Below are 19,015 nucleotides of genomic sequence, written 5' to 3' on the forward strand. Positions count from 1 at the left end.
CCCTTCCCCCAAACTGAGGGGATGTAATTAAATGTGTTCAAAATGTCTTAGCTTAGTTTTGTCCCCTTTTAGTGTGGTTATGTTACTGAAATCAGCTAATAAATTTGGTTCATTTGCTTTTAGTTCTTTTTTTCTCACCTCATACTTGTTAATTTAACTTAATTTTTTGAATATGTAGAACATGAGTATGCTTCTAAAAAATCAAAACCATGCAAACAGGTATACTCAGGAAAGTGTCACTCCTTCATTCCCTTTCCTGTCCATGCTACCTGGCCCTCCTGTCTCCTGTAGGTGGTCCGCTTTGTCTTCTGATTTATTCTCAGTATGTTTGTTTTTATAAAGATAAGCTTATATATAAAGATAAGCAGACAAACATATCTGTGTATGTTATTTATCTTGTACAAAATATAGCATACTGTATATACTTGCATTTTGTTTTTTTCACCTAGAACTATTTTGTAGAAATCACTCCAAATCAGGATTACGCTATATCAGTTCATAAAGATCATCCTTACTCAGTTTCGTTTCGTTTCTTTTCTTTTCTTTTCTTTTCTTTTTTTTTTAAACTAGCTGCATAGCACGCAATTCTGTGTGGGTACTATAGTTTATTTAACTGATTTCCTTTGGTTGCCATTTAGGTAGTTCCCAGTATTTTGCAGTTACAAATAATGTTGCAGTGAATAACTTTGTGTATATGTATTTTTGTATTGTGGGAAGTGTATCTTGAGGATAAATTCCTTAAAGGGCGTCACTTGCTGTGTCCAGGATAAATGCATATGTAGTTTATTGCCAAATTTTCCTCAATAGGTGGTGTTCTGTTTTGCATCCCTCCCTGCCGTGTGTGTGCACCTGTTTCCCCACAGCCTTACCAGTAGGGTATACTGTCAGGCTTTGGATGCTGTGGTGTTTATGTGGATGAATCACATGAACCATCCCTTAAAGAAGATTTTTCTTTGTTTTTCTGCTTGCAAAAGTGGTAACACGCTTTAAAAAAACATTTCGGATAGAAATTTATGGTATAAAAGTGAATGTTCCCCTTAATCTCATGTGAGAATAAAGCACTGATATATTTTTCCTCGAATTTTTTGGGCTTATATTAGTCTCTGTATAATTATTTTTATAATAGGATTATACCATATATTACTGTTTTGCAGTTCGCTCTACTTAATATATTTCTGAGATATATGCATATCAGTACATACAGGTCTACCTCACTCTTTTTAATGACCTTACCAGTATTTCATTGTGTTGATATACTATACTACTTTATTTATTTGTTTATTTAATGGGGGGCACGTAATTAGGTTGGTTGGTTGGTTGATTGATTGATTGAGGTACTGGGAATTGAACCCAGGACCTCGTGTATGCTAGGCATTAATTCTACCACTGAGCTGTACCCTCCCCCTTAACACATTACTGAACCAAGGGAATTAGTTTTAATTTTTGCTGTGATGAACAGTGTGTTTCTTTATATACATCTGTACACACTTGTGTGAATATTTCTGTTGAAAAAATTCCTAGAAGTAGAATTGCTATGTCAAAGTCATGAATCCTGTCATTCTAATTATATATTGCCAAACTACTCCGAAAAGGTTGTACACATTTTCCCTTATGCTGACCACACGTGCAAATGTCCTAAATCAGCGCTCTCTGCTTCTCTGCCATCTCAGCTGGAAAAGCGGCTGGAGGAATGGTTGGAGAAGACATTACCTGGCAGTGACTGGACACCCAATGCCCGGTTCATCATTCGTTCTTGGCTTCGGGATGGCCTCAAGCCACGCTGCATAACCCGAGACCTCAAATGGGGAACCCCTGTACCCTTGGAAGGTTTTGAGGACAAAGTAAAAACCCTGTGCTTTATTCATATCTCATATTATTCAGCCGTGGGGTTTGGACCCTGGGCTAGCAGAATAGATGGTGATTGTGTCTTGTTTCAGTCTGAGACTTTGGGTTGGTGGGGTTTTCCCAGTGTTCCTGCATCCTACCGTGTCTCCTTCTTTCTGACTCTCCAGGTATTCTATGTCTGGTTTGATGCCACTATTGGCTACGTGTCCATCACAGCCAACTACACAGACCAGTGGGAGAGATGGTGGAAGAACCCAGAGCAAGTGAGCAGTTCTTGGTTAGCCTGTCCATGGGGAGGGGGTTTGTGGGAGGATGGTTAGGGTTGGGTAGCTGATCTTTCTTGGGTCTTTGAAAAGGATCTTAGGAGCTCTGTCTCCCAATTATATTCCATAGGTGGACCTATATCAGTTCATGGCCAAAGACAATGTTCCCTTCCACGGCTTAGTCTTTCCTTGTTCAGTCCTAGGAGCTGAGGACAACTACACCTTGGTCAAGAACCTCATTGCTACAGGTACCCTGGAGGACTGGAGCTGGGAGTGTTTCTAGGGACTTAGGGCCAAGGCAGGACTTGGAGGAGGTTCCTGGAGAGATGCTAGATCTTGAGTTAGGAGTTGAGATGAAATATTTTGGGAGTGAGTAGAACATGAAAATGCAATCCAGAAAAGGAAAAAGAACCTGAAGAGAGCAAAAACTCAAAGCTAAGTTTTGTAATGGTAGAAGTAAAGGGAAGAAGGCCAAAATGGAGAGGAAGGATCTCCCAGTTTCTGTGCAGGCCAGCTACTCAAGTGTTGCTGGACACCCATAGCTGGGGTTGAGGGAGAGGAAAGGGGAATTTGTGGGGCAGAGAGAAAGGACATGACTTGAACGGATGGTTCTCATTCTTCTCTGTCCAGAATACCTGAATTACGAGGATGGGAAGTTTTCTAAGAGCCGGGGTGTGGGAGTGTTTGGGGACATGGCCCAGGACACAGGGATCCCTGCTGACATCTGGCGCTTCTACCTGCTGTACATTCGGCCTGAGGGCCAGGACAGTGCCTTCTCCTGGACAGACATGTTGCTCAAGAATAATTCTGAGCTGCTTAACAACCTGGGCAATTTCATCAACAGGTGGGACACGGTGAGGGGTCAGAGTCAGCAGATGAGCTCCGGTGGGGCTAACTCCACTCTGGGATGGGAATGTGGGAGGGGCGGGGGAGGGGGAGGAGGCTGGGAGGGCTGGGGAGGGCAGTGTGGAGAGGAGGTTCTGTCAATCGGGATCTGCTCCTGGAACATAAGAGGCAATGTATGTTCGGAGAAGTTAGTTGTAGAGATGGGATTTAGCAGAGTTGGTCACAAAGTGAATTTTTGCTCATTGTTTTCTTATTAATGTTCTTTATAGAATTGGAAATGTGTTCTCTCCTAGCAAAAAAAATTCACTTGCAGACCATTGAAAAGTTTGGCTGAAGGAAGGCATTATTTGACCATAGGGGTAGGATGCTTCTGTAGTCTTTGGAGTCTTGTTGCTTTAGGCTCACATGCCATTGTGGGTCCCTACCTCAGCTATTCTGTGCTCTAAAGAAATAGCCCCCATGGCTCCCCACCATGGAGGATACTTCAGGTCTGGTCATCAACCACGTTTAAAGGTAGTCCCTACTATTTGTTTGTCTGATAGCAATTAACGTATATTTCAACTTGATCATTCTGAGTATTGACTTAAAAATAAAACCAATAGTTGCTTAACTTTAAAAGGTTTCTTGACATAAGGGTTTCTCTATGTAGATTGTCTATTATGTGCAAGGTTATATTCTTAGGAGAGAGAGAATAAGGAATTAATTTAAGTTTTGCCTTCCACCTTGAGGATGCCAGGTGGTTTCAGTTCTGAGAAAATGTGGAATTAAGAAAATCAGGTCAAATTTCTACAAGGAGACTCTTTTCTCTCCCTTCTCCCTTCCCTACTCCCTTCCAGAGCTGGGATGTTTGTGTCTAAGTTCTTTGGGGGCTTTGTGCCTGAGATGGTGCTTACCTCTGATGATCGGCGCCTGCTGGCCCACATCACCCTGGAGCTCCAGCACTATCACCAGCTGCTGGAGAAGGTTCGGTAAGTAGTCTATACTTCTGTCTAATCTCTGATCTGCTGGCATGTTGAGAGCCCCATACTGGTCCCTCCAGGGCTTTACACCTTGGCCTGCGTCCTCCCACCCCAGGATCCGGGATGCCTTGCGCAGCATCCTCACCATCTCTCGCCATGGCAACCAGTACATTCAGGTGAATGAGCCCTGGAAGCGGATTAAAGGCAGCGAGGCTGACAGGTAGGTAAGGAGGTGTAGGGTTGGTTACAGGAATAAAGTGGCTGGTAGGCTGTGTCCTACTGGAGGACCTGACTAAAATCTTTCCTTCCCCAGGCAGCGGGCAGGGACAGTGACAGGCTTGGCAGTGAATATAGCTGCCTTGCTGTCTGTCATGCTCCAGCCTTACATGCCCACAGTTAGCACCACCATCCAGGCCCAGCTGCAGCTCCCTCCTCCAACCTGCAGTATCCTGCCCACAAACTTCCTGTGCATCTTACCAGCAGGACACCAGATTGGCACAGTAAGTCTCTGGGAGCTGGAAGAGCCAGCCTCTCTTAAAATACCTACTACTGCCATGCAGCCTTTGCCGAGCGGTCAGGGAAGAACTTACTTTGCACGTGAGACTCTCACAGCTTTTCTCTGAACCCCTTCCCCACTCGTCTCCACTCTGCACTTAGGCTTGTTTCTGACAGGAAGTCCTTATCTGTAGCCCATATAGCCTCATCATTCTTCATGCCAGGACCCAGTGGGCAGGGAGAATACAGGGTGGCCATTTCTCTTTGACACAGATGATAAAAGTACGTATACACCTCTGAGCTTTTGCATCAACCTAGCACCATTAAATAGTTTAAGTAATCTTTGACCCTAGTGAATGCAAATGCTCTACTTGGATTCTTTACTGAAATCAGCAGGTATTTGCTCAATGTTATACTCCATGTTGCTTCTAAAACATTTAGAGTTCTTAAAGGTCAGACGTTGGGGTTGGAGAGGCCTCTATGTAGCCTGGTAGTTTCTACCTAATCAGTGAATGATTCTAGAATTCTTTTTTCACAGGTCAGTCCCTTGTTCCAAAAACTGGAAAATGACCAGATTGAAAGTTTGCGGCAGCGCTTCAGTGGGGGCCAGGTGAGAAAGCTAAAGGCTGCCTCTCACCCAGCGACAGTCCTTAGTGTCCCTCAGTAGACCTCATTCATCCCTCTTTCCATCTTTTGGCCCTGCTGCTTCCTCACTTACAGTTTTTCTTTCCTGTCTTAGCTAGAAGAGTCCTTGGCATTAAAGGTAATCACCTTCCCCCTGAGATGTTACAAAACTTGAGGTCGGAGGATATTTATGGTAGCCGGTCACTAACTCTGTTGTTCTCCAGGCAAAAGCAGGCCCCAAGCCAGCAGCTGCAGGGACTATGACAACAGCTGGACCAGAGCAGATACAAGTGCTGATGGATGAAGTGACAAAGCAGGTACGAAGCTTCAGCCCTATGGGGGACTGGAAAAGCTGAATCCTAAACAGGTCCTTTTCTGGTCTCACTGTTGTTCTTCCCCCACCCCCTCGTCTCTTAGGGCAACATTGTCCGAGAATTGAAAGCACAAAAGGCAGATAAGAACCAGGTTGCTGCGGAGGTGGCTAAACTCTTGGATCTGAAGAAACAGTTGGCTCTAGCTGAGGGGAAACCCCTTGAAACCCCTAAAGGCAAGAAGAAAAAGTGACAGTGAGAACTTGACTCATAGAAAGTCACTTTAATGGACAGGAGCAGTAATCAATAAATATACAATTCTATATACATGCTGCGACCCTTTCCTGTTGTCGACCCTTAGCTTTCTCCCTACTGAACAGACGGGGTTGAGGGTACATAGTCGGCACTGGTGAGCAGGTGGTCCATAGCCTCTTCTAGGAAAGGTAAGAAGTGGCCTGAGGGGAAGTGCTGGTCCCAATTGTTCACGCTCGGTGCAGATTAACCATCCGGTCAATCAGAGCCCTGCGAGTCGCCTCCACTTCCCTGGACAGGCGCTCGATTTCCTGCTTGAGCCGTTCGTTCTCTTGGGCGAGCTGTGTCACTTTCCTTTCGTTCTCTTGTTCTTTCTCCTTCATGCGTTGCTTTCCAGTCCGGGCCGGGGACTGGCCACTCCGTTTCCGTTTCCTGGGTCTTCTTTGGTCTTCCTCTTCTTCCTCCTGAGCCAGAGAGCTCCGACTAGAATCTGGAGAGCGGGGGCTCTGGGAGGTGCTTGTGACCTCTGCTGTTCCTGGCTCCTCAGTCAGCCAAGCCAGAGAGGCGGGGTCGAGAGTGGTGAAGGTTTTTGATTCTTCCTTCAAGGGAATGAGGAAAAGCAGGGTAGCTATTAGCTGAGAAGGGAGGGGCAGTTCCACCCCCACCCCGGTAGCTTTCGGCCTAGCATTCTCACCTCCTCATTTCCAGGGGGTGAGACATAGGAACCCCCATTTTCATCTGAGGACAGCACCTCCTGCAGGTCCTCATACCAGGCCTCCAACTCCCAGCTGGACAGTGTCCCGAAGGAGAAAGGCAGTGACTCAGCTGCCATCTCTGTGGCTGGATCAGGCTCTGGAAAAGGACATACCCAGGATGGTGGTGGGTGGGGAAGACGCTCCACAGAGCAGTCAGGCTCCAGGTTGGCACACTGGCCTGCTGCCTGTCCGTGTTATGGCAGATAAAGTTTTACTGGAACACAGCCACATCCACTTATTTACATGCTGTTTACGGCTGCTTTCATGCTCCAGTAGTGGTCCTCAACATCTAAAATACTTGCTAACTGGCTCTTTAAAATTTACCAACCTCTTATCGGCAACGATATTCCCTCCTTGCTTTGCCCAGCACTTGATACATTCCTACGAGTTCCTGGTAAAAGTCCTCAGCCCCCCTGGGGAACTCCATTGGTCATCTCCAGACCATCTGTGCTCCTTTCTCCTCCTGTATGGGGAGTTTGGGCAGACAGTCCTTTGGGTCAGTCTAGCCTTGATGGGAACTGAGGTGTGGTGTGGTGAGACCTCACCTGACCGCTCACTCAGAGCCACCTTTCAATTATGACATGCTCTAAGAATAGTGATTTGGTCACCTTGTTGGGGGCAGGCCAGGAGGCTGGATGTAGCCTGACAACAAAAGTCTGCTCAGATTCCAACCCTCCTCTTCCACCTTCTTCTAGGTGTTTTCATAATTTCTTAGGGTCCCAGTGAAGAGAGCCTAAGCAGCATCTCTTAGGGGTTGGTTTTGGGAAAGGGCCGGTTACGTTTACCTGCTTTCAGGTGTGATGATGTATGAAGATACACTTCCTTCTGGAACACTGTGGGGATCAAAGACAAATGTTAGCCATTTTTGGAAGGGAGGGGCAGGTTCTTTTATCTTCCGCTTCCTACTGGTCCTTCTTACATCCTGTCCTACAGAGTATGGATAGTTATTGGTCCCTGTAGCCATTTCCAAGGACAGAGAAGAGCCTGACTTCCTTTATTTTTAGTTGCTGACATTTGTAGTACTGATTACATAATAGCAAAATCGTGGCCAACTCAGCTTTCTGTAAATTCAAGGCAGGGTTAAAACCTGCCAGGGTTAAGGACTGGACTACAGGGGAGGAAACAAATCAAGTGGCCTTTTCCTAATTCCATTCCCACACTGACATCCTCCAAATGTGTATTTCCAGCCTGGACCTCCCAACTCTTAGCTGCTTACTTGCCATTCTCCTTTTGGATATTGAATAGGCGTCTTACACTTAACATGCCCAAAGACAAACTCCTGCTAATCTTCCCCTTCCAAAGTCTTTCCCATTTCAGTATACAGCAGCTTTAGTTGCTTGAGCCAAAAACCTTGGTATCGTCCTTAATTCCTCTCTGACACCCCACAATCCAATCCAGATCGCCAGCAAAATTTCTAAACTCATTCTTCAAAACCCCAGAATCTTCTCACCAACGCAGAAGTCCCTTGACTGCAGGTCTCCCAGTTTCTGCTCCTGCCACCCTTCCCAGAGTCTATTCACAACAGCCGCCAAAGTGAGCCTGTTAAAACTTAAGTCAGGTCGTGTCACTCCTCTGTTCAAAACCTTCTAATTTCACACCTGTTAAAGGCTAAAGTCCTTAAAATGGCTTAGAAGGCTGTACACAGTCTGTTCTTTCCTTGCCCTGCTTTTCTCACTGGCCACTCTCCACTCTCCCCCTTGCTCACTCTATTCCAGCCAACCAGCCTCCAATTCCCTAGATACTATGCAGGCTCCCACCTTAGGACCTCTGCTCTTGCTGTTCCTTCTCCTGGAAAGCTCTTCCACATATCTTTTTGCATGGCTTACTGCCTTGCCTCTTTTTAGGTCTTTCAATTTAAATGTCACCTCACTGAGGGGATCCCTGACCACCCGATGTAAACTGTAACCTCCACTCGGCATTCTCCACCCTTCTGTGCTTTAGTTTTTTGCATGGCACTTAAGTATTTGCTTACTCTATGCCTCTTCCCACTGTAAGCTCTGTGAGAGCAGAGCTTTTTTTCCTCTCTTGTTCATGGATGTATCCTGGGCCCCAAACTGAATGGCTCATAGTAGGTGCTAGTTAAGTATTTGTTAGGAATGAATGGATAAATTCTCCCCAATCCCTCAGAGGGAAAGAACGAAGCCCAGAGGCAGAGAGGCAGCTGCCTATCCCTGGAGACTGTAGATGCAATATCGTCCTGAGTGTTTCTCTGCAGGCCTGTCCTCCCTGGGGGACCCTCCTTGCCTTCCAGTGTGTGGGACGTAGCTTTCATCAGCAGTGGAGCCCCGGGCCAGAGGGCTGCGGAGCCAAGCAGGGGGCTAGCCTGATGCAATGGTTACACGGAGATTAGATGGAGACAGGACAAGGAGAAAGAGGCAGGGACCGATCCCAGGGGAAGGACAATCCACTGGGGAGACCCCAAATGGCTTCCCATACTTAAAAGATCCAGGATGCTCTCTTGTGCAGGAGGCCCAGGGGCCTCTGCGGGAAAAGGAAAACCCATCATCACCTGTCCATCAACACCCTTTTCCCAAAAGCTTATGTCAGTCTCCTTAAGGTTCTGTTCTCTGCAAGGATGCAGAATGAATGTCCTGCGGAGAATCCAGAAGCCCAAGTTACTGACGTGGCCATACAGGCCCTGAGACGCGGCGGAAAGAGGATTAGGGGTGGGGTAGGGGTAGGGCCGCTGCTGGCAAAACGGCGGCAGCGGCCTGAGCCACGGGTTCTGGGCGCGGGGGTGTGTCCTGCTGCCCCGCCTCCCACAGGACCGGCCTAACTAGGAGACCTTGGGTCAGCAACGCGAGAATAAACCTCCCAAGGGCGGCTGCGGCCCCTTAGCCGAACAGCACAGAGCAGGGCCTGTACTCGGGCAGGGATGGAGTGATGCTGTCGCGCGAAGGAAGAAGGGTCTGTGAGCACCACTTCAGAATAAAGGATTCTCCTCATCCCTCCCCCGGACGGTCACTTAACTTTATCGTGGAGGAGGTGGGGCCACATCCTAAAGAGCGGATGCCCTAACTTTGAGGGGACAACTGGTGTCGCGAGGATGGGAGAGTAAAAGGTAGAGGGGGGAATCAGTACTCGCCTCTCTCCTCAGGTTCCGGCTCTGATTTTTGCTCTGTCGCTGCCACCCGCTCATCTTCAACATGGTATACTCTATGCCTTAGACTCAAGCCTCTGACCTCCGTAGCTCCGAGCAGAGATCTTTTAACGTGGCCTTGTCCTCCTCTCGGGGGCGGATCCAGAAGCCTACCAATCAGAAAGCGGCACGCCGGCGTTGGCCCCGCCTCACTCCTTACATCCGCCACTCAGGAGCCCCGTGGCACCGCCCCCATCGCTCCCTCCCGCTTGGGGGTCGACTTGGTGTTGGACCCGGAAGTGGCTTTGGGTCACGAGGCTTCGCGGAGGAGGTGAGTGAGTCATGCGCGCGCGCGGAGGGGAGAGCTGGAGGGGGGAGGGGAGGAAAGGGGGGCGGGGATGATGCAATGTTTGGCAACCGGTGTCTGTACGCGCACGCGCAGGGGACTACCGAGGGTGGTGGGAGGTGCGGGGGGGCGGTGGGGGAGAGGAGAGAGGGCGGGGCGCCAGCTCCGGGCACCCAACAGCCCCAACGGCTATCGACTGTGGTTGCCCCTAGGCTGCGGTGTGAAGCCTTACTGTAGCTTGTCTCCCTCAGGAGCTCTTGTTCCGCCCACCTGGCTTAGCCCGCGTTTTACTTCCTCCATAAGGAACTCCCGTTTTCTTTGGCCCCCTCGCTCCTAGCTAATGGACACAGGTCTTTTAAACCTCTTTCTTTTGAAAATTTGCATTCGTCCACCTGGATTGTTTGCATCTTCTCGAGTCTTCTAAAAGGGATCTTCTCTTTCAGCCCCGGACTCCCCCTAAAAGGGCCGAAGAACTTGAATCCCCTTGATAGTCATTTTCAGCTCCTCTCTGAAGAGCACCCTTAGACTTTTATCTTTGTAATGTTTCTGATGAGCCTTCAGCATGCCAGAATTCCTCTTCTTTGCCGGGTGGGCTCGATTCCCACTATTTCTCCCTATCATTTCCCACCGTGGTGCTTTCGTGCCCTTCACCGAAGACCAGGCCCGCCCTTTTCACTGCTAGATCAGCCAGTCCTGTGACTGCCGGCTGTGATGAGCCAAGCACAGGCCGCCTGCCTTATAGGTGCTTGGGCTACAGTAGAGCCTTGTTGCCTGGAACACTGCGTGCACCTGAGCGCACGACTGTTTTGGACTCGGTTGTCAGGAGCCCACATTCTAGACTCAGCTGTCCCTCACTTACTCAGGGCTCCTAGGCCAGGCACCTAATCTCTCCCTGCCTCACCGGTCTTGTTCGTAAATGAGAGATAATGAGTTGTGGAGGTAAAATGAGAGAACTATGAACTTGGAGACAGCTTGAACGAAAGTGAAAAGCACCATGTAAAATGCAAAGTATTTTTCTAGTGCCATTAGGTAGAAAACATGTGGTGGCCTGTTAGGTATCCTGCCATACCCTCATGGGGGAGCCAGAATTTGTCCTAAGTAGAAACTGTCACGAGGCCGGTTGTGGCTAGATGGCAGGTATAGGCGGTGGTGTGACGGTGACAGGTCCTTAGCCAGGCCTGCACCATTGCTCCAGACCTCCATTTCTCCTTCTGTAAACGGGGGTGGGGTAGGTTGGACGGACCAGATGGTCTCGCCTGGCCCAAAGACATGGCCAGGTTGTCAGTGACAGCCAGAGGTCATGTGACTTGACAGGCCGAGATCGTGTTGTGACATGCTGACCTGGGGAGGCGGGTCAAGTCCCAGCACACTACCCGGGAAGCCTTTGAGGCGGGGCAGGGCAAGTCGCGACTTTCATCTTTTGGGGCCGGCTCCTCCCGGACCTGGCATTCCTGGCTCCCCCAGCAGATTGTGGTTTCAGAGGGGGCCCCTCCCCGGGGAGGGCTGGGATTGGCCACCAGTGGCCTGGGAAGAAGCTCGGATCCTTCCGCGGGAGGCGGGGGTGGGGGGGCCGCGTGGGGTGTTTGTTCTCTTGGGGATTAATGGGGGGTTGTGGGGGAGGGGTAGGCGCGCTCCCGCATGCGCACTGCGGCCCCTCCTGTTGGCTCGTCGTTGTCCGCTGGGCGGGGGCCCGGCCCCGCCCCTCTCCCGTCCGGGCAGTGGCGGCGGCGCTCGGCGGCTGCGGCGGTGGCGGCGGCAGCGACGGCGGCGGCGGCAGCAGCCTGCGCGGTGCCTTCTGGGAACGGAATCCCCAGGGCTGCCCCTGGCCCCCATGGCGCATGCGCGGGAGGCCGCTCGGTGATCCGCGGCGGCGGCGGCGGCGCTTCCTGCTAGGACCGGCCAGGGCCGTACCGGAGGCTCGGGCTCCACCGACCCTCCTCCCACTCCCTCCCACTCACCCTCTGGGCCGCGACTGCGCAGGGCGGGGCCGGCCGAACCATGGGCCGCGGTGAGTGCAGGGCCCGGCCCCCCCACCCTGCCCCTCCCCCTCCCCCTCCCCTCCCCTCCTGTCCCTACCCTCTGCCCCCGCCGCGTCCTCTCGGCCCCTTTCCCTGGCCCCATCCCCACTCCCCCGCCCTCACCTGCCCCCACCGTTTTCTCTCTCTCACTGCTTGACTTTTGCCTTCTTCACCTCCCTCCCCTCAGTGCTTCGCCCACCCTCCGCCCGCCCTCTCCCCAAGTTCCTTCCTACTTCGTGCGCCTTCCCCTCCTCCCCAAGCTGAGGGAAGCAGGCTGGGTGACAGGGCGCCTTGTTATGAGAGGGAAAGTTTAGAAGCCGCTGGTGTGGGGTGGTAGCGATGGTAAGGTTGGGGAGGATATTTGCAGGTTTGTGGGACGTCCCCATATATCAAAGGAGAATCTCTCTTGGAGCTAATTTGAAGTCAGTGGACAGGAGGTGCTGAATCCCCTTGTCTTAGGCTAGGGGGAAAATCAGGAGCTTCTGAGAATCGTGGGCGAAGACAGAGCTGTGATTCCAGCCTTCCTTAAGACCCAAATGAACTAGATCAGTGATTGTCTAATGGAGCCAGGCATGGGGGAGTTACGCTGGTACCACCCCAGCGGGCAGTTGGGCAATTGTCTGGTGACCTGTGGGGCAATCTGTACTTTTTATATGATCTTCCTGAGGGGAAGGGAACAGCGGGGTCAGACTTTGGGAAACTTCCCAGTAGCCTGATGTTACGGGAATTAGCCCACACTCCTGGGTGAAGGCTTCTGTCCTCGATGGGACAAAGGGGCCTTGCCCTTTTATGTCTAGGGATTGGGCTGTGATTCCTTGGTCCCTGGGAGTTGAGGCTTTGACCTTCTGGTCTCTAGGGGCTGGACATGAAAAGGATGGTTGTGGACTCAGCGGGCAGATTCCTGGGATCTTTAATGGGTAGTAACCTCATATTATTAAGGATCTTTCCTTTGAGAGTGTCCTAGGCTGTGGTACTCTCCTAGGTTGGGCAGATTTCTTATGGTCCCTTGTCTCTTCTGTGTTGCAGGTGTGGGCTAAGCGGGCGGCCCCGGCCTTAGACTGGACCCCACAATGTTTGCAGAGATGTTCAGGTAGCCATGGTGGGATGACAGAGGGTTTCCTCCTCATTCTCACTCCCAGCTGAGGGTTTCATCTTGCCCCCAAGTTCTCTTGGGTCTCCCCACAACCTTTGCCTTTCTGGAGTATTCCCTCAGGTACCCAGCCCAGTTTAATCCTCCTAATGCCCACATGGATGTCTGTGTTATCAGGCACGTGGGAGCTGATTACACACAATGAATGGGGGCAATGAGAGCAGTGGAGCAGACAGAGCTGGGGGCCCTGTGGCCACATCTGTCCCCATCGGCTGGCAGCGCTGTGTTCGAGAGGGTGCTGTGCTCTATATCAGGTACAGCTCCCCAGAGTTCCCCAGTTTCTATCCCCAGGCGCTTCAGTTGCCTGAGTTTTCTCTCTCCCACCTGTCCTCTCAAATGCCATATCTCTAGTGCCCTATTCCTCTCTTCTGTCTGTTTTCCTCCCTCAGCCTTTTTGCTCTCTGTATCTCAGGCTCTTTGAATCTGTTCTCCTTGTCTCTTCCCTACTCTCTGCTTTCCTAGGAAGGTCTTTGACTAATGAACTGTCCTTTAAGAGTGTCTCCCAATTCAGTGATCCATACTCTCTGATCCTGTCCTCTCCCAGCCCAAGTGGCACAGAGCTGTCTTCCTTGGAGCAAACCCGGAGCTACCTCCTCAGCGATGGGACCTGCAAGTGCGGTCTGGAGTGTCCACTCAATGTCCCCAAGGTCAGAGTGATGAGCAGTGCCAGAGTACAGGGATAAGCTGAGAGACTTAATGCAAATCACTGACTGTAGCAGCCCTTCTCACAGATTCCACCTCCTCAGGGTCCCTGTCTATGCCTTCTACCTTGCAGGTTTTCAACTTTGACCCTTTGGCCCCGGTGACCCTGGGTGGGGCTGGGGTGGGGCCAACATCAGAGGAGGACATGACCAAGCTGTGCAACCACCGGCGGAAAGCCGTTGCCATGGCAACTCTATACCGCAGCATGGAGACCACCTGCTCACACTCTTCTCCTGGTGAGTTTTCTCCACTTTATGGAAGACTGAGGAAAACTTAAGGGCCTGAAAGAGGGATGGTGGGAGGAGCTCTGTGAGAGGGAGCAAGAGAAGGGTGGAGTGGGGAGCTGCTTGGTGAGAGGCGGGCACAGGGAGGCTGGGAATTCATGGGAGAAGGGATGGAGAAAACAAAAGAAAGTTCCTGGAAGGGGAGCCACAGGTTGATCCTTCATTTCTCATTTATTGCAGGAGAGGGAGCGAGCCCCCAAATGTTCCACACTGTGTCCCCAGGGCCTCCCTCTGTCCGCCCTCCCTGTCGAGTCCCTCCTACAACTCCACTTAATGGGGGTCCTGGCTCCCTTCTCCCAGAACCACCCTCAGTTCCACAGGCCTTCCCCTCCCCTCTAACAGGCCCTGGGGGGCTCTTCCCACAGCCAAGGCTTCCTGACCCAGTCCCCTCTGGAGGCAGCAGCAGCCCCTGTTTCCTCCCAAGAGGCAATGCCCCCTCTCCAGCTCCACCTCCTCCACCTGCTATCAGCCTCAATGCCCCCTCATACAGCTGGGGAGCTGCCCTCCGATCCAGCCTGGTGCCCCCTGACTTGAGTTCTCCTCCAGCCCCCCATGTCTCCTCCTCACCACCTTCTGACCCTCCTCTCTTCCACTGTAGTGATGCCTTAACACCCTCTCCCCTGCCCCCAAGCAATAATCTCCCTGGTCCCCCAGCTCCCCCTGGTCCTGCCACTCAGCCACCAGTGTCTTCAGCCACTATGCACCTGCCCCTGGTCCTGGGGCCCCTGGGAGGGGTCCCCACGGTGGAGGGGCCTGGGGCACCCCCCTTCCTTGCTAGCAGCCTACTCTCTGCAGCGGCCAAGGCACAGCACCCCCCGCTCCCCTCTCCCAGCACTTTACAGGGCCGAAGGCCCCGTGCCCAGGCGCCCTCAGCTTCCCACTCCTCATCACCCCGTCCCTCTCAGCGTCGTCCCCGCCGACCCCCAACTGTATTGCGTTTGCTAGAAGGGGGAGGCCCTCAAGCCCCTAGACGGAGCCGTCCTCGGGCCCCTGCCCCTGCCCCCCAACCCTTTCCTCTCCCTGAGCCATCCCAACCAATTCTCCCTTCTGTGCTGTCCCTGCTGGGACTTCCCACCCCTGGCCCTTCCCACTCTGATGGAAGCTTTAACCTTTTGGGGTCAGATGCACACCTTCCTCCTCCCCCAACCCTCTCCTCAGGGAGCCCACCCCAGCCCAGGCACCCCATCCCACCCTCCCTGCCTGGGACCACCAGTGGCAGCCTCAGCAGTGTGCCAGGTATGTGAGTGTGGTACAGCTCTTCCTCTGCTGGCTGGAAAGAGGCAGCCAGGGCACTTCTGGGGAGAATTTAGAGAGCTCTATGGTGGTTTTCTGGGTTGGGGGCAGGGAGGTTGGATTCTTTGGATGCTGGGAGAAAGGGCCGTCTTTGAGCTGAACCTCTCTTTTCCTTTCCAGGTGCCCCTGCCCCACCAGCTGCCTCCAAAGCCCCCCTAGTCCCCAGCCCTGTGCTTCAAAGCCCAACCGAAGGGCTCGGGATGGGGGCGGGCCCAGCCTGCCCTCTGCCTCCCCTGGCTGGTGGGGAGGCTTTCCCTTTCCCCAGCCCTGAGCAGGGCCTGGCGCTGAGTGGAGCCGGCTTCCCAGGGATGCTAGGGGCCTTGCCTCTCCCTCTGAGTCTGGGTCAACCTCCACCTTCTCCTTTGCTCAGCCACAGTTTATTTGGCGTGCTGGCTGGGGGAGGGGGACAACCTCCCCCTGAGCCCCTGCTACCCCCACCAGGGGGACCTGGCCCTCCCCTAGCCCCAGGCGAGCCCGAAGGGCCTTCGCTTTTGGTGGCATCCCTGCTTCCACCAGCCCCCTCAGACCTTCTTCCACCCCCTTCTGCACCTCCTAGCAACCTCCTTGCCTCTTTCCTACCCCTGTTGGCCCTGGGCCCCACAGCTGGGGATGGGGAGGGATCTGCAGAGGGAGCCGGGGGTCCAAGTGGGGACACATTTTCAGGTTTGGGAGACCTGCCCCCTCTACTGTTCCCCCCACTTTCAGCCCCCCCCACCCTCATAGCTTTAAATTCTGCGCTGCTGGCTGCCAGCCTGGATCCCCCCTCGGGGACACCCCCCCAGGTGAGGATAGTGGATGAGTGGGTGGGTTAGAACAAGAGGTAGGATCAGAAATGGGAGCTGGGAATCAAAGGCTTTGTTTCACGTCTGAGCTCTTCCTTAGGGCCTTTGGGGAGGGCTTAGTTCTTGGCTGGGGGCAGGATGGCTGCAAGAAGTGGGTCTGTATTTAATAAACCTGGTCTACTTCACGTGAGGCTTCAGTGAGACTGTGTGTAAGTTCAATAAATTTACTAACTGCTTTACACATGTAAGTGTTATAACCATTCTTCTTCCTTAGCCCTGTGTCCTGAGTGCCCCCCAACCTGGACCACCTACCTCCAGTGTCACCACGGCAACTACTGACCCGGGGGCCTCCTCTCTGGGCAAGGCCCCCTCCAACTCAGGGAGACCTCCCCAACTCCTTAGCCCTCTGCTGAGTGCCAGCCTGCTGGGTGAGTCTGAGGGAAGACTTTGGTATGGCAAAGAAGAAAGGAAGCAGGCAAAGTTGGGAGTAGAAATTGGGGAAGAAAGCCTTTTGACCACTGGGTAGAGCCTACTTGGTGTGCCTAGGGAGACCCCTGACTTTGTAATTCCCCAACAGGTGACTTGTCTTCGCTGACCAGCAGCCCTGGAACCCTCCCCAGTCTGTTGCAGCCTCCTGGTCCTCTTCTCTCTGGCCAGTTGGGGCTGCAGCTCCTCCCTGGGGGGGCAGCTCCTCCACCCCTCTCAGAGGCTTCTAGTCCCCTAGCCTGCCTGCTACAGAGTCTCCAGGTGAGCGTGTGGGTGGGTGTTTGTTTGTTAGGAAGAAAATTTTTTCCCAAACTGGAAATGTAGACATTTTGAGTTATAGTAGCAAAGGGCTCATGTTTGAGACTGACTAACATTTTCCTTTTTGCCTGCAGATCCCTCCAGAGCAGCCAGAAGCCCCCTGTCTGCCCCCTGAGAGCCCCACCTCAGCCCTTGAACCGGAGCCTGCCCTGCCTCCCCTCAGTGCCTTAGCCCCACCCCACGGTTCTCCCGACCCCCCAGTCCCTGAGCTGCTCACTGGGAGGGGGTCAGGGAAACGGGGCCGGAGGGGAGGAGGCGGACTTAGGGGCATTAACGGTGAGGCCAGGCCAGGCCGGGGCCGAAAGCCTGGCAGCCGGCGGGAGCCTGGCCGACTGGCCCTCAAGTGGGGGGCACGTGGTGGCTTCAATGGACAAATGGAACGGTCCCCAAGAAGGACCCACCACTGGCAGCATAATGGGGAGCTGGCTGAAGGGGGTGCTGAGCCCAAGGATCCATCCCCTCCTGGGCCCCATTCTGAGGACCTTAAGGTGAGTGCAGAGTGATGGACTTCCAGGCACAAGGGCTCTAAGGAAAGGCTGAGGCCAGGGTGCCTTTTCCTACACACAGAGTCCATCTTTTTTCAGGTGCCCCCAGGGGTAGTCAGAAAGTCTCGTCGTGGCCGGAGGAGAAAATACAAGTGAGTATTGGGCCTACCACAATCCTGGCCTTTCTCTACTTCTTGTTGCATTTATAGAAATATCTAAAGAGTGACCTGGCTTTCAAAAAGGCAGATACTAACTTGAGTGTGAATCAGGATATTATGCCTTTACTATCCAAATGGAGAAAGTTTCCCAGTCCAACTCTGAAATTCACCTGATGCTCAGAAAGGTGTTCCTGATTATCTGTGCCCTTGTTGCAGCCCTACTCGGAACAGCAACAGCTCCCGCCAGGACGTTACCTTGGACCCTAGCCCCACAACCCGAGTAAGTGTGCATCACCATGTGGGTGACCGTGGTGGGTAGCAGTGTATAAAAGGGATGAGGCAGGAGGAGAAGAAGGTTAGAGGGATAGGGGAGAAAATAAAGGACTTCTTGATGCCTAGCTGTTTGATCACTTCTTTCAACTTCCCCTCCTGTATAGGCGGCTGTCCCTCTGCCTCCCCGGGCCCGCCCTGGCCGTCCTGCCAAAAACAAGAGGAGGAAACTGGCCCCATAGCAGCCATACCTGGAGCTGGATCTGACCCTGATTGGGGAGAGCTGAGTGCTGAGCCTTGGGAGCCCCTGCCAGCCACCTGCACCTGTGGACAGTGGGTGGGGGCACTACTCCCCACTCGGAGCACAAATGCAACCCCTTCTCCCACAATCCCATCCTGAGCCATTGCAGGGGGTAGGGAAGCTCACCCCCTCCCCCCCAAAGCCATGTCACTGAAAAGGCCTGGGGGGGGTGGTATATGGCCCTCTCCCCACCAGGCTAAGGGGAACACCCCCTTCCCCAGGTCTTTTATTTGTTTAAGTTATTTTTGCACAAATGACTCTTTTATATTTAATTCGACTTCATTGCCTCCCTTCTTGAAGCCAGCAGGCTCAGTTTACAAACCTGTGAGCTTCTGTTGGCTGCTGCCCTCCTTCCCAGTGAAAGGTACAAAGCAATAAGCGTCATGCATCCTCCCCTCACCCCTACAACACCCCTCTGCCTCTGGCTCAGGTTGCTCAAAGCACAGATCCCCTTTTACCCCTGTCCCCAGGTTTGAAACACATAGCCTCATTTCAAGGTGTAGCCAGCTTCCCTCTACTTTCCTCTGGGATATAAAAAGGGGGTAAGGGGGCAAAGAGAGCCCTCCGGGTCTCGCCTCCCATACACACTACACTGCCCCTTCTCCCCCCATCAAAACGCTCAGAGACGTTGTGATGATGCGACTGAGGATTATGCAACGTGGTCCAACCGGAGCGGCCAGCATGACCAGCTGTCCAGGGGCTGCCTCCTGCCTTTTCTTTTGTAAAGACGAGACCCTTGGGAGTTTTAATTCTGTTTTGTACTTGCCCTGTGGGGCCTCCACTGCTTTTCTATGGGAGACACTCTTAATTTAACAGATGAGAATATTTTGAAACTCTGGTTCTGACTCTGTCCTCATTTTTTCCTTAGTTCTTTGGTAAGAACAGGTTACAATTTAAATCCTTTTCTGGTAGTAGAGAGTGGCTCAGACTGCCTGTTACGCTGTGAATGTCTCTCTCTCAGTGCTGCCTCTTCCCCAGGAAAAAGCAGAGGCC

At 52.5% G+C, this 19,015-nt stretch overlaps 3 protein-coding genes across 5 annotated transcripts in view; 2 read left to right on the plus strand and 1 right to left on the minus strand.

The window, feature by feature from the left end:
- Positions 1-5,672, plus strand: part of MARS1 (methionyl-tRNA synthetase 1) — a 16,820-nt gene extending 11,148 nt beyond the window's left edge. The window contains exons 12-22 of one of the 2 annotated variants that reach the window (XM_014557426.2): positions 1,671-1,841; positions 2,013-2,108; positions 2,239-2,356; positions 2,739-2,952; positions 3,791-3,922; positions 4,029-4,133; positions 4,227-4,413; positions 4,947-5,018; positions 5,148-5,171; positions 5,257-5,349; positions 5,450-5,672. In XM_014557426.2, coding sequence (XP_014412912.2) covers positions 1,671-1,841; positions 2,013-2,108; positions 2,239-2,356; positions 2,739-2,952; positions 3,791-3,922; positions 4,029-4,133; positions 4,227-4,413; positions 4,947-5,018; positions 5,148-5,171; positions 5,257-5,349; positions 5,450-5,596 — 1,359 coding nt within the window. In that variant the 3' untranslated portion in view covers positions 5,597-5,672. The remainder of the gene's footprint in view (positions 1-1,670; positions 1,842-2,012; positions 2,109-2,238; positions 2,357-2,738; positions 2,953-3,790; positions 3,923-4,028; positions 4,134-4,226; positions 4,414-4,946; positions 5,019-5,147; positions 5,172-5,256; positions 5,350-5,449) is intronic. The other variant, XM_006182504.2, reaches the window with a different exon arrangement.
- Positions 5,611-9,562, minus strand: DDIT3 (DNA damage inducible transcript 3). The gene is made up of 4 exons (XM_006182502.3): positions 9,436-9,562; positions 7,136-7,183; positions 6,290-6,447; positions 5,611-6,194 (listed from the first exon to the last, which is right to left on the minus strand). Exons 3-4 carry the CDS (start codon positions 6,425-6,427, stop codon positions 5,826-5,828), a joined length of 507 nt encoding a protein of 168 aa, XP_006182564.1. The 5' UTR covers positions 6,428-6,447; positions 7,136-7,183; positions 9,436-9,562; the 3' UTR covers positions 5,611-5,825.
- A 66-nt stretch (positions 9,563-9,628) lies between these two features.
- MBD6 (methyl-CpG binding domain protein 6) lies at positions 9,629-18,860 on the plus strand. Of its 2 annotated transcripts, none has more exons than XM_032493185.1 (13): positions 9,629-9,760; positions 12,820-12,883; positions 13,061-13,197; positions 13,488-13,590; positions 13,719-13,881; positions 14,110-15,165; positions 15,343-16,004; positions 16,279-16,432; positions 16,582-16,751; positions 16,883-17,296; positions 17,393-17,445; positions 17,668-17,731; positions 17,889-18,860. In XM_032493185.1, the coding sequence occupies exons 3-13, from the start codon at positions 13,085-13,087 to the stop codon at positions 17,961-17,963; spliced, it is 3,027 nt and encodes a 1,008-aa protein (XP_032349076.1). In that variant the 5' UTR covers positions 9,629-9,760; positions 12,820-12,883; positions 13,061-13,084; the 3' UTR covers positions 17,964-18,860. The 2 variants fall into 2 exon arrangements, with proteins under 2 accessions (XP_032349076.1, XP_032349075.1); XM_032493184.1 differs by lacking the exon at positions 9,629-9,760 and adding an exon at positions 11,426-11,783.
- Positions 18,861-19,015: the final 155 nt, after the last annotated feature.

Source organism: Camelus ferus, chromosome 12 (genome assembly GCF_009834535.1).
Source record: "Camelus ferus isolate YT-003-E chromosome 12, BCGSAC_Cfer_1.0, whole genome shotgun sequence".
Taxonomy (NCBI): domain Eukaryota; kingdom Metazoa; phylum Chordata; class Mammalia; order Artiodactyla; family Camelidae; genus Camelus; species Camelus ferus.

Excerpts from the sequence above, each read along its gene's own strand:
- DDIT3 (XM_006182502.3), bottom strand. The coding sequence starts at position 6,427 with ATGGCAGCTGAGTCACTGCCTTTCTCCTTCGGGACACTGTCCAGCTGG. Across the intron at positions 6,195-6,289 it reads CACCCCCTGGAAATGAGGAG|GAAGAATCAAAAACCTTCAC; the intron begins GTGAGAATGCTA and ends ATTCCCTTGAAG.
- MBD6 (XM_032493185.1), top strand. The coding sequence starts at position 13,085 with ATGAATGGGGGCAATGAGAGCAGTGGAGCAGACAGAGCTGGGGGCCCT. Across the intron at positions 15,166-15,342 it reads CAGCCTCAGCAGTGTGCCAG|GTGCCCCTGCCCCACCAGCT; the intron begins GTATGTGAGTGT and ends TTTCCTTTCCAG. Across the intron at positions 16,005-16,278 it reads CCTCGGGGACACCCCCCCAG|CCCTGTGTCCTGAGTGCCCC; the intron begins GTGAGGATAGTG and ends CTTCTTCCTTAG.